Source organism: Hyposmocoma kahamanoa, unplaced genomic scaffold (assembly GCF_003589595.1).
Source record: "Hyposmocoma kahamanoa isolate Upper Pololo Valley unplaced genomic scaffold, ASM358959v1 99702, whole genome shotgun sequence".
NCBI lineage: Eukaryota > Metazoa > Arthropoda > Insecta > Lepidoptera > Cosmopterigidae > Hyposmocoma > Hyposmocoma kahamanoa.
This window is the reverse complement of record NW_020656001.1, coordinates 377,679-392,022: the sequence shown is the minus strand read 5'-3', so window position 1 is coordinate 392,022 and position 14,344 is coordinate 377,679. Positions and strand designations below refer to the sequence as shown.

The 14,344-nt window shown below is 35.5% G+C and overlaps 1 protein-coding gene across 2 annotated transcripts in view; it reads left to right on the top strand.

The window, feature by feature from the left end:
- The first annotated feature begins 425 nt into the window (after window positions 1-425).
- LOC113239201 (protein apterous-like) overlaps window positions 426-14,344 on the top strand; it is a 142,309-nt gene continuing 128,390 nt past the window's right edge. For both annotated transcript variants that reach the window (XM_026476093.1, XM_026476092.1), the window contains exons 1-2: window positions 426-567; window positions 11,259-11,578. In XM_026476093.1, coding sequence (XP_026331878.1) covers window positions 532-567; window positions 11,259-11,578 — 356 coding nt within the window. In that variant the 5' untranslated portion in view covers window positions 426-531. The remainder of the gene's footprint in view (window positions 568-11,258; window positions 11,579-14,344) is intronic.

Here is a 14,344-nt window from a genome sequence, read left to right as displayed (position 1 = left end):
TAAGGTGCTATTGATTTTCGTTTGCCTGAAGTTACCCGGGTCAATTACAAAACTTTGGTGAAATAACGTGTTTGATTTTGTTAATAACGTAATGACTAGAGCGACAACGCAGTTTAGAAAAACTTTATATATTATAAAATTTACAAAATTCGCATTCACTGGAGAGAAATAATTTCTTCTATCTGCAAATCGGGCATTGTTTAAATACATTGCTTAAGCCGCTTAATAAAACACAACAAAGAGTATGTATAGCGCCTAAAATTTGGACGGGCTTGCAATCATAACAAAAATTTACGAGTAAGAGAAAAATCGTGAAGACAAATTTGTAAAATCCCCTCCTGCCGGGTTATGGGCGTGACTGGGGGGCGGGGTGGCCCCTCCCCGCGCGGGGCAGGTGGTGATGTGCGGCAGCGGCGGCAGTCGCCCGGCGGACGCGGCGCGGAGTAGACGTGCTATGCCGCGTGAGTGATAAGTGTAGTGGGGCCGCGGCCCAATCGTTCGAAAATAGAAAACGGAAAAATTGAACCCCAGATGGGAGTGTACGAGGAGAGGGGAGCGATGCACTGGGTAAGTTTTTGTTTTTTTTTTTATACTTAATTAAAAAGTCTTTACAAGTACAAATTTAAACCATCAAAACGCTTGGCTGAAAACTAAATAGTTTCTTAAAAGTCCATAACACTTATTATGCAAAATACTACGTGTTTAAACTGTGACTGTTTTTCATTAATTTCCATCTACTTGTTAACGCTATGTAAAATCCCACGGTATCATATAATGAAAATTAACGTGAACGGCGTCTTGAAAAGATTTAAATAAAAATGCTGGCGTTGAAATCTTTCGTATAGAGTTCGAATACGCTTCGAACGCCGCGGAGCCTGCACGTAGAGAAATATTTTTCATATGGTACCAAATTTTTTTTCATCCTCTAAGTGTACCAATAATCAATATTTTAAGACTTTTTGAACATACATTAACACTGATTAGTTTACCTGATATATATAAGTGTCAAGAAAGATTACGCTATAATAGTTTCATAAAAAGCTACTAAAATTATTATTTAAAAAAAGTAAACTTTCTCAAAAAGTCCAGTAATGTTTACCAAAAATCCTTTGATTAACTACCCAGTAACCGACACCCACCAATAATTAACACCCAGTTGATGAGAATTACCAATAAGAAACATCCAGTAACTGAAACAAGTCACCTAACTAACCTAACCCAAATAGTCGTAGAATTAAGATATAATACAAATATATAAAGAAAGTTTAAGTTTGTGAAATAATAAATCTAAACAACACAATACATTTTTAATACACACTCGAACAAATGGGGAAGGCTATCCGAAAAGGAGAAAAAGTTGCAGTACCCCCTGATAAATAAATGGTTTATTGAATTTTGATACTACACATTTAATACACTACTTACATTTTTGACATTGTCATGTCAATATAAATGAATATGAACCTAGCATTGACATTACAATCTTATAGCCTCATCAGCCTCCATTGCCTTGCCCATTTGTTCGGGTATGTAGTTCTTTTCTGGAGCCATTTAGAACGAAATCCGTAAAAACCTGTAGCGGACACTGATTTTACCTAATGACCGGCACATTGTTCTTTACTAGTAAACGTATATCAATTAGTAATTTTAAATCCTTAATCAGCAAATAAGAGCTCAGAACTCAGAAAGTCCTTAAAAATACGTATGGTCACCTGTCGATTACTGGATAAAGTTAACTTGTCAATACTGGTAACGATTTGCAGCCCCAAAATGGAAATAAAACATGTGCATGTCAAATCATCACAACAATAAAGCACCATTTCATAAAATCAACCAAAATTTGCAGCTAAAATGTAAACTCACGTTATCGATACCGTTAATAAAAGTGGATTTTATATAGCAACGCGCCAACAACCCTTTTTACTCTGCCGTTTTGAAACGAAATGGCCGATAGTCGTGAAGTTTTCAGAAGTGATGACAGAAAATATGTTGTCTCAGGTTTTGTGTTACTAAGAAAATGTTGTCCTGGATTTTATTAGAAATTAATACAAAAATAGAAGTCGAACAGTGTATATACACATATCAATTATACAGGTACATATTTACTCAAAAAATATCTTATATTTTTTAAATTTTATTCCATCCGCGTTTGACGTGGTACCCATTTTCAAAAAATTAACAATATAACTGTAGAATTATTGCATAACCAAATTGCTTATTTAATAATGTAAGCATTACTAGTTAAGCGTTTTCACGAAGCCTATTAATATTCTATTCTAGACATGTTGTATTCATAAATATGATTCTGCGTATAAGCGTATTCGTATATTTTTTTATATACTTAGCTATTTACATTATTTTTTTATGAATTCGGCGTTTTTTTGTAGTTTTTTGAACGGGATATAAAACATTCTTTAACTCGCTTCATTCGACGGCAACGGTTCTTGACTAGGTGCTAGATTGCGTTAGAAAAGAAACTAAAAAGTAATACGGCATACTAAATATAAAGGTTAAATAACAAGGCTATGTGGTAGCTTCCGCTAGCTAACCAGTGGCAATAAAACGATGGAAAAATACTTTGATCTAGGACATGAACTAATTCTTCTCCACACTTCATTAGAACTTTATAGTCGTATAAAATTAATTGAGAATAGATACCATTGATCTTTTCTATTATCATTTCAAGTGACATATTGCTACTGCTGGAAACCCCCTAAAGATCACACAATCTTTTTGTTTCTATAATACGTATCAAATTTCAAAAATCAACTCTGATATATTAAATGCGTTATAAAATTATATCGTATGTTTATTATTACAAAGATCGAACCAGAAAAATTTCTTCGACTCGGTGGGACTTGAACCTACGACCATGCAGCAAGTCACAGTCAGTTTCGAAAAAAAATAATTTAACATTGTTTTTGTTATTAAAAATGCAATATCGTATGTCGTTAAATATTTATCTAAACAATAACCTCTAAGCAACTATAATACCACAAGTAAAAATAAAAGGCACCGTTTCGAAAAATCAATACTGTTTTTGGTTTCTATATAAAACAGTACATTGTATGTTAGACGGCTTTACGACGTTTGTAATTTTTACCGCCCGTGCTACGTACAATGTTTTTCCATCACATTTGTGAAGAAATAGATGCAACGTTAGTTTATTTCTTGTATTAATAAATACAATGCAACATTTACAGATTTTGTAAATGGCGGGATTTTTTTTTAACAGATGGCCAGCTATTCTTCCATAGATAACACAACTCGAACTAAAATGTTTTGCACAGTGTATTAGTTAAGTATATAAAATAAATAATTTCCAAATTCTAAATATGCTGCAGAATTTTAATTCACTAAATAAATTTAAGAAAATATATTTGAATTGCAAATGTTTAGCTTTTTTTATACTTTTTGCTTAATCTTGACGTAAAAAATCCATAGGGCGATAATGTAATGAAAAAGGCCGAGCGTAATTTAAGACATTACGGTCTACGTTGCCTGCATGTCATGACAGTTTTCGTTTATGTGCAAGTGTCATTGACTTACAAATAAATGGACAACGGGTCTAATACAAAAACCACGAAAAAAATGTCCCAAGTCAACCTATTTAAACGTAGTGACATGTAAAGGAATATGAAAAAGCTAAAACGTTGGATTTAAATTGTAATGTCATCGCAGTACTGTCTAATTTTGCTTTATTCGCTGTCAGTCGAACAAACGAAGACTAAAGCGTGAATGACGCTCTGTATACGATTTTAGCGCCCTATAAGCTCGGACACTTTTTAGCGCGGACCCGACGTCCATATAATTGTAAGTCAATGGCAAGTGTGATGAAAAAATATTGGGCCAAGTCTTGCATAACAGTGCCTGTTAGAAAGTGATTTTGAGCTCTCGTGTTGAACCATTTGTACTAAAAAAGTTAAAAACATTTTCCGTCTAAATAAGCCACTCATTTTCTCGAATATTGCGCATAGAAGCTTATTATAGTTCAAAATAATATAGGTCGAAATCGATAAAAGGCTATCGCATTTCCGCTACCGTTCATTTGAAAGCCGTATGCGCAGCGAATTTAGTTTATGCTCATTTTTCCTACCTATTAATTCGAAATTATAAACGTTGTTGCAGTAATTAAGAACCCTTCCCTCAAAAATTCAAAACTTCTTAAGTTTTCGCTATTGCCTAAGAAATGAAACTATTTTTTCTTTTTTTTTGTTCATGGTTATCATGATATATCATGACATATGGTTGTCATGAAGTAAAAAGCAAAATCCATCTGTGATATTATTTATTGCAAATAATACATAGGTGTAAATTTGCTAACGTTGTTAGAATGTGAACCTAACTTGTCAATCATATTATTTAAATTTGATGACAGATATACAAAAGTTACGTGCAATCTCATTATCCATATGGCACTGTTAATACAATAGTGTGTTAACTCGAAAAGTGTATTTTTTCAGAATGGATGAAAAACGAATTACTCACTTCCCGTGAATGAAATTTATGTATTAGGTTTAAGTTTATGATAGACATCTAAATAATTTCCTCGAATATATTTAAAAGTAAAAGGGAAAATGTAATTTCATATTTTTGAGTACTGCCGCCTTACTTATTTCTGCCGCCAAGCAGTAATGTGACCATTACTGAGTTCCGGTTTTGAAGGGTAAGTGCTGGTGATATTACAGACACATGGGACTTGTCAACTTATATCTCAGGGTGACGGGCGCTGTGGTAGTGCGCCTCAGATCTTTGCGATTTGAATCTCTGAGTGGTACAGCAACTGCACGGGCGTGTAGTTTTTCACCAGGTACACGACTTGTACACTTGTTGACAGGTGCCGTCACTTGATATAATGATAATAATTGTTCAGAACTAGCTCACAAAAAGTTTGTCTCACTTTGAGTTAAGAAGATATCTTTAAATTGTTTCTTACAATACGTTAACGACGGTTTTATTGAAATGTGGAGAATGAAATTTTGCGTTTTTAAAATGGTATAATCTTGAATATCACATATTTTGAGTTACACCATTATGGTAGTAGCAATTCCATATATGGTGATAGTATTGTAGGAAAAAATAGAAAATAAAATTTTGTTTATTAGCCCCCGACTTAAAATGAGTAGAGTCATAAGTTTGAAGCCTGTCTGTGTATCTTTACTAGCAGTAGAGCTCTTTATGAAGGATTTCGTCATCGACATGAGCGGTTTTGAATGGTAGGGTGCTGGTAAAATTATTGCTGGTGGGTTTTAACTCACTGCCCATCTCTGGTTCCGACAGGTAGTATATTGATATTAGCGAGAGCTCGAAATTTCATATGTAGAGGTATTTGTGTGTTTACAGAAGAATTTGTGGCTGTGCGAATGGTACACCACTACATATGCAATTCCGAACTCTCATTACTGTGACTTCAATGGTTGACTTTACTGATTTTTTAAAGTTCGCTGTTTTGTATCTTCTTTGTGCCGTCTCTCTACGACGTTGGCGATCATCACGGCTATTCTCATTTCTCATTTGCTGTTTTGTATCGGAAGTTTTAATTCATCTTATCTTCCTGGCCCTTGCCAATTTTATTTGAGGTCGGGTCTCCTTGATCGTCGGCCCTAAGGGGCACTGTTTTGCTGAAATGTTCAAGGCTTTTAAGATCTTTCTCGACGTTGGTCCACAATGTAGACGGAGGTCTTATTCTTATGGAGATCGGGTATTTATATGTGGAAATTATTTAACATGCTTTCAATTTCGAGCTTTGGGTCTTTCTTATTATTATTGTGGGCGCTGGATGCGGTCCTGGGTTCGGTTCCCGGTAGAACCAATTTGGGGAATTAAACTTTTCTAATTGGTTCTGGCCTGGGTGAACTGGAAAGTGAATTCCGTTGCTCTGATTATGATGATAGTATAAGTAAATCCCTACAGGTTGTCTGGGACATCAGTGTTATTTGAAAAAGAAGCCTAACATGTGCTATTGACAAAGTGCCGCAGTTTCGTTTAAAATATTGAAACAGCGGCACTTTGACTTTTATAGTTCTAAAATAAGGTTACAGAGAACAAAAATAACTATAAAGATATTTATTTTCAGTCACAAAAGGAAGCTCCGTTTAATAAAATAGGCGAAGGGGTCTGTCTTCCCTTTCAAAGAACCGAGTCGTTTTGTCCCGTGAAAACTATAGCGAAACCTAACAATAATGTAGTTTTATTTGCATCAATTGCAAGTGATTGCATCGTTAAAATTTCTATTTCGCACTATCTGCACCGTAAACACTTTTACCGCTTCTCAATTTCTATTCTTTAACAGCAAAAGTGTATCTCTTTCCGTTCTTATATTATGATATATCGGATGCTAGCAAATTATGTTTGGATACTTTTATTCTCATAGTAGTTACTTTGAAGATATATAATGGCAAAAAATCTATATTACTTTTCCAAAAAAATTAAGAGAACGAATTAATGACCAAACAAACCCAAATAACGTGTTCTTCTTCTTCAATCTCCTGAAACTTTTTATTTATATTCGATTTCATCACTATTGAAATTAAAAAGTCACGATATTTTATCATTTGTTACGGGAAAGTAAAATTAAAAAATCGCATACAAAGTCTTTTTGTTTTGTATTTTAAATTGAACAAACCGACAACTCTGTATTTAAAATTATCCGTATCATATATTTTAGAATTTACCCTCGGCTATGGCGTCTGCAACAACTTCTATGCTAGCGGCGTTCGTGGCCCTCGCAGACAACTTATGTACGTAACTTTCTATGTGCACTGCGGGCATGTGAACACACATTTTCAAAGTTATAAATAATTGATCCGGGAAATAGAGAACAAAACGGGAAAATGTTTGTTACGTAATGACGAATTTCTGATATTTATAATTGAGGGGAAGATGGAAGGAAAAAGAAAGCGTGCAAGACCAAGAATGGCACACAGTGAACAAATAATTTTCAAGGCAAAAGTGAATAGGCATTATTTAGGTGTTCATGCTCAATCGTCAACCTCACCGTCACTTCCCATCAGGATTTTTTTTATGATACCCAGAGACGGGATGAACAAGTCGTGCGCTTGGTGGTAAGCGACACGCCTGTCCATAACAGTTGCCACTCAGAGCTTTAAATCGCAAAGATCCGAAGTGCACTGCCTCTGCGCCCGTCACCCTGAGCCATAAATCAACAACTTCCATGTACCTGTAATTTTACTAATACCCTTACCTTTCAGGAAGGCAGTAAAGCTCACTAAATGGCTTGGCGGCAGAAATAGGCAAAGTGACAGTTCTTCCCAGGACGAACTTTTTCACAAGAAGCTCTACTGCTACTAATTAATAATTATTTAATAAAAAAGAATGTTAAAGTGAGCAGCTATGAAAAGGTCAAGCCTGGCTATGAATTGTGAGGAGTGGAGGAGGCTGCACCGACAGCAAACTGTAAGATAAAATCATTGACTTACAATTACATGGACGTCGGGTCCGCGCTAAAAAGTGTCCGCACTTGTAAGGCGCTAAAATCGTATACAGAGCGCCAAACTCCGCTTTAGTCTTCATTGGTTCGACTGACAGCGCGATACTGCGATGACATTACAATTTAAATTTCGAATAGGTTGACTTCGGACATTTTTTTCGTGGTTTTTGTATTAGACCCGTCGTCCATTTATTTGTAAGTCAATGGATAAAATGATGAAACTGCTTCCGCGGCTGAACGGTTCCCATGCTGGTCTGCCATGCATAGATCCCGAGTTCGATGACCGACCGGGAGAAATATTTGTATGGAGATTTATTTCTCCAGTGAGTTTGAGTGCAATTTAAGGTCGTCTATGTGTATGGCACCCGTGATACAGAGTTTCTTTATTGCGGGGCTATGAGTGCGTGCATAAAAAAATGATTACCGTTGATGGTTGAGTTTTCAATTCTCTCGCTTAAAATCGAACGCCACCGCCGTTCATTCACCTCAAAGCCATTGGTGTCGTTGGTGATCTTGGCTAGAATCTATTCCGACCAATTGGTAGCTTGATTCTCCAATAGTGTTGTTCGGAACATCTTTGTGCTTAAGGTCACATTTACGCATGCCCTGCTCAAGTTAGAGAGAAGGTACATTTAGTTCTCACTTTGATATTATTATATCTCATGTAGTATGTGTATTTCATTTGTGCGGTTGTGTGCGTACTCGCGTGCGTGCGTATATGCGTTTCTTTGTAATAAATAATAATATAGCATGATCATGATAAAAAATCAAATTTGTGCGGTTCCTTGGCCTAAAAAATGAAGCCCTGTCGTAAATGAAAACTGCGGCTTATTATTTTAATGCCTACCTTCATTATAGGTCGCAGTCACGTACAAAGGCTGAGTCCTTAGCCCGAAAACTTTCCTGACCTATGAAGTAGCGACGTAAACCATTTCAATGTTTTTTTATACAATTATTGCAGAGTAATTTAAATACATGTTGGTGGCTGAAAATACAGAATATGTTAGCTATCGGCTCGCTATTGATTTCTTATCATAGATTTGATATAGAAAAGTTAAATTCGCTTTTTATCTCTGCCATACAAACTTCCTTCGTAAAGAAATTTGCATGGAATAAGAAATTTATATGACAATGGAACATCTCGTTGCCTCCAATGAACACTACGTCAATTTTATTTTTTGGTGATTTTCTGTTATTTTTGTAAACAGCCATATTTATTTACTACTATTATGCTACCAAAATTTCGTGAAAAAGAAAATAAAGAAACAAGAAACAAAATAAAAACAGAGTAGGGCCACAAAATTAAGTTGGGGTAGTGCTCATTGGAGGTATCGATCTCAGATTGTTTGACGAGTTTGTCTTTATTCAGACATATATAATACAAGACATTACCGCAGGCAAAGTTTTCAATAAGTAAAGCGAAAAATACAGCCATAATAGGCAGGTGTAATAAGAGAATAAAACTTAATTAAGGGTGAAAATTTATTACAAAATGGTCAAGTATTTTCTCATAGAGTTGCAAGTTTTTTAAGTTGATATATAAAGTTAATGTTCATTAACAGCATAATTCCTTATATTGCCAGTATTATGTATTTATTTAAGCTTAATATTGCATAAATTCTGAGAATAGAAACCACGAACCCGCCGCTTGGCGTCCGCCGACGGATTATGATATCCGTCGGCGAAACATCGGCAGCTTTTTCAAGTGTTTAATGTATTTTATTTCTTAACAAAAGTACGTAAAATTCATGCAGATCAATACAGATTTTATAGAAACGTTTTTATTATTTATTGGTTAAAATGTTGTGAAATGTTTTGTTATATGGGAAATTGAATTAGTTTTTCGGATCTAAAACGGATATATATATTCTTTTTTTCAACCAACACGGTGACTGAGATGGTGCTAGTGAAAAACCATTTACGTCTAATATTAATGCAAACCCTATTCTAAATTATAGTTACGAAAATTATTAATTAATTTTTCATTCAATAAATAATTTTTATTTATTGTTATTTTATACAACAATCTCATTTTTATTTTACCAAAAACATCCATTCCAATTTAAGCTACGATTTGCAAAACATTTTAACAATACGCGCTTTCTTTTACTAAATTAAATTTACGTAGTAAAAGGAAATTAAAAAGTAGATTTAATAATTCTGTGTCACAAATGCATATATTTTTTAATAAAAATTTTACAAAAAGAATAGTTTTAATCTAAACCTGACCGCACAATAAAGTCCTGAGTAGGTTTATCCATGCACTGCAATCCATTGATGGAAGCTCTACTTGTAACGCGCGTAACCATTTCTGTGCAGTATTGTAGAAGCATGAAACGAAAATCTAAATTTTTCTCACACGATTTTAGCGCACCGACAGCGTGGTGTTAATATTTATTAAATTCATATGCTATTATTAAAACAATGTTTATTTTCAAACGAAATATACGTACCCAAGTATCAATTGAAGCATTTGAGTTATATATAATATCCATAATCCATTCCAGGCCTACGCTGTAAGAAAAATAGTTTACAGATTTTTTTTTAGCGTATATTAGGCGTAACTTAATTTTTTTTTTACGAGATTAAGTTATGGAACGAATAAGTAAAATATTTAGGAAGGGGATTTAGCATAACAGCACTTGGCCTTTCTTCCTGTAGGGCATGGTTTCTCAAACTTTTCCAAGGCCACACCGACCATTTCTAAAAAAGTGAAGAAGAAGAATCGCCCGTGTGTTGCATTGACGCGCATCTCCCTCGCTCCAATAACGGATGCTCGTCAAAGGGCGCGAAAATTCAACATATTGTATATACATCATTGACTTACAATTATATGGACGTCGGGTCCGCGCTAAAAAGTGTCCGCACTTTTAAGGCGCTAAAATCGTATACAGAGCGCGACACTCCGCTTTAGTCTTCATTTGTTCTACTGACAGCGCGATACTGCGATGACATTACAATTTAAATTTCGAATAGGTTGACTTGGGACATTTTTTTCGTGGTTTTTGTATTAGACCCGTCGTCCATTTATTTGTAAGTCAATGATATACATTTTTATATTAATGCATTATATTAGGTAGGCTCCTCATGGACCCCAGGTTAACATTTCATGTACCCCTTAGGGGTCCATGGATCACAGGTTAAGAAACCCTGTTCTAAGGCAAACTATAACCTAAGCTCGTAAAAAAGAGTTTGGTGCGCACCGGCAGGGCTTGGCTGACTTATTTCTTTTTTCGTAAAAATTTTGATTACGTCTACGTATTGTAAGGGACGACGTATCACGCGAGTAAACATATTCCTTTATATCCAATAATGTTATTTGGTATAATAACTTTTTATAAAAAACACCAATCTCAAAAGTTTGAGGAATTACATGCATGGTTTTGCCAAGTTTTATTGATATAAGTTAACGGAAACTGGGTGAAATCCAATAAATCGAATTCATCATCTACTTTGCCACCCTCAGAGGTAGGATTGAATAGAAACGCTACTGAGGTACCCCCTTTCCAACAAAAAAGGAATCATCGAAATTGGTTCACATATGTCCGAGTAATCGAAAAAACAGACTAATTGAGAACCTACTCCTTTTTGGAATCGGTTATATAATCTCCATTCGTTTGTGTTATTTTATTTGTTATTATATTCAAGTGACCTTTTTTACAAATACATTATGTAGATATGTAATTGAATCATTCACCTCTGTGTGTATTGTATCCTTGAATCCGATATCTGAAATTTTAATCACCTGATCTTCAAAGCCTTCGAAGTGTCTTTTCTTACATTTACTTAAAAGATGATTTATTTGCAGCAACAGAGTGAGCGCTACCTATCTTCAGCTTACGAGGGTGGAGCGGAGCTGTCCCCGGTTGCCCCAGCAACGTCGCCCGGATCCCCTCGGGACTGCACTTCGTGTCGGAAGCGAGAGCCCCCAGACGCGCCCCAACCTCCTCCGGACGACGCGTGCGCAGGCTGCGGCGCCCGTATCACAGACAGATACTACTTGCTCGCCCTGGAACGCCGCTGGCACACACCCTGTCTCCGCTGCTGCGAATGCAAAATGCCTCTGGACTCAGAGCAGCGCTGTTATGCAAGAGACAGCAACATTTTTTGCAAAAATGACTACTTTCGGTAAGTCACTTTATACCTAACGACTTCCTTTTTGGTCTGGATTCCATAATTGAAGCATTGGGAACAACAACGGCCTTCGGCACCCAAAACCTGTTTTGATTTTATTACATCAAAACATGTAAAATACTACCTAGTATCTTGTGACAAAAACACATTTCGATCTCCCTTCTAGATGGCGTGAGTTTCATTCATTTAGAAGATGATGCTCCGCCCTTGTGGCATAGATTATAAATGTGCGTTTGAATTTCGGACAAGTATCACCCGTAGTTTGTAATAGCTTATTTTAATGTAAAAAATGTCTATAAGGAACTCCTTCATCCTCAACATGAGGCATATAGGAGGTCAGTGAGAACTGATGAAGATGATACTGTCGATTTATTTCAACCCAGCGAATTTAATGAATGATTAAAAATACGTTTAAATTTTTTTCAATGTAACTTTTAAATGAGGCTGATTCACAATTTGTATCCTTAAAAACCAATAATATAATGAACGCCCCATTAATTTATCGGTTTGGTGCAACAAGGAGGGATAACACAGGGAAAAAAAATCAAAAGTTTCTAATTGTTTTAAAATAATAATAAGACCAGAAACTTTTAGCTAAATCATAGGATAAATAAATAATAAAGCTAGAAAGAGTCATATTATAAATATAAAAACAGATATAAGACATTAAAACTTTATTTTATATTTTCTCGGATCTCACTTTTACGTGATACGCCCTTGTTACATCCAAAATGCTTCAATTACCTTTTGGCTAGTAACGGGTCTTCTTCGTTCTTTCGTTTGTCTATGACGCGCTTTTGGCGGCATTATCCTCTTGTATACTCTCCACGAGTCAAATGAGTTGCTGCTTTAGCATCTACAACAAACAACTACAATACATAAAACAGATTAGAGAAACGTTTTATTAGCCCTCCTTAGCAGAGAAAATTGCGTAATTGTTGCCCTCGAATTTATTAATTATGGTTGATTATTTTTCAAGTAATTTTACGACATTGCATCGCGTGTTTATTGTCGCTTTAATGGAGTCGTAATATTATTAGTAGAGCTCATGTTGATTGAATTCAGTTTGTACCTGATGAAACACGTAAGCAATTTTAAAAGGTGATACAAAAATTATAGTAAAATTTTAGGGCGCCATGTTTAATCCTTCATAGTCTATATATAGAGTTGTTTTCAGGCCAGTCACAATATTCCTTTAAAGGTATTTTTTTTAAGTTAAACGCCCTCGGTGGCCCAACGTTTTGTACTATGGGTGCTGGATGAGAAGGTCCCGGTTTCGATTCCCGGTAGGACCAAATTGGGAAATTCACAATCTACATTGGTTTTGTTCTGGTGTTCTGTATACAGGTAATTCCCTGATTTGAAACTAGGCAATTGGTTTGTTTATTTGGCACATTATTATTATAACGCACATACTAATAATAAAGTACACACTTATAGCCCCGCACTAGGGAAACCCTGTATCGTGGGTGCCATGGACAGACACATGGACAACCACAAATTACACCCAAACTCACGAGAGAAATAACTGTAGGCAATACAAATATTTCTCCCGGCCCGGGATTCAAACTCAGGACCACGGCGTGGCATACTAGCATGGTAACCGTTTGGACTACCATGTGGTTCAGTTATTATTGTAAACCCGCGGACAATTTTGGAGAAAATATTTAATATTAACAATAATGGATATAAGCAGGCAAGAAAAATATTATTTTATTTGAATAAAGTTTTTAAATTAGATTTAAGACCACATGTAAACTCAAAATCCATGGCGTAATTGGCAGGTAAACAAACTAAACAATGTGCACTTGCCACTTGTGAAAATTTTACGTTTTTATTGGCTAGTGCCCAAAATCCAAAATGAAAAAAAAAAAAGTTAAATGAAGAAAAAACACAAGGTAATAGGAATATTTTATTTAAATCATAATGAAACCAATACTGTGTTACCCTGGTTCCAACAACAAAAAAGAATCATCGAAATCAATTTACAATTGCCGGAATAATCGCGTAACAAACACACAAAAAAAGGGTAATTGACGACCTCCTCTTTTTTAAGTCGGCTAAAAATGATTGAACGAAAAACACACGAGGTAAAAAAACACGCCCACCTTAGAGGATGGAAAAAAACGCGAACGGTGAATACGTTCAGGTTTCTTTATTTACTAATGTATGACGTCACGTGGTACCTACGTGTGGTTATACATTGGAAATATAAATAATTCAGATATTTCACAATAATATTGATTATGAATTACATTTTTTTGCTGCCCGATTGCTTATTCTACTACGAGGCAAAAGTTGTCCTCGCCACCTATTTTTTTCTTCAAAAACTCTAGAGAGGCGCCTCATGTGACAATCGGCAAGGATTAGAAAGTTCACTTATCTGACATCAGTCCCCCGCAGCGCTCACCACTAACTTATGACGGAAGTAAACTTAACGATTCCTGATAACTCACTTATCTCACTACCTTCGCAGTATACAAATGTTTCTTTTATTCTTAGACATATATATCCTCCGCCTAATATTTAAAATAAGTGCATAAATTTTGATACAAGTATTTTGTATAAAGTGGCGACGAGGTATTCAAGCAGGTGCCGCCTACATTCCGCTAGAGGTATGCCGATTTATGAAATATTGCAGTTCAAAATAATCCGGCATTTATTAATTTCTCACATGTTTTAAATTATCAAAATGTTCTATTGTTCTTGGCGCAAGACCATCTCCCTGCGAAACACCTGTTATTCGCGCATTAGGCGTCT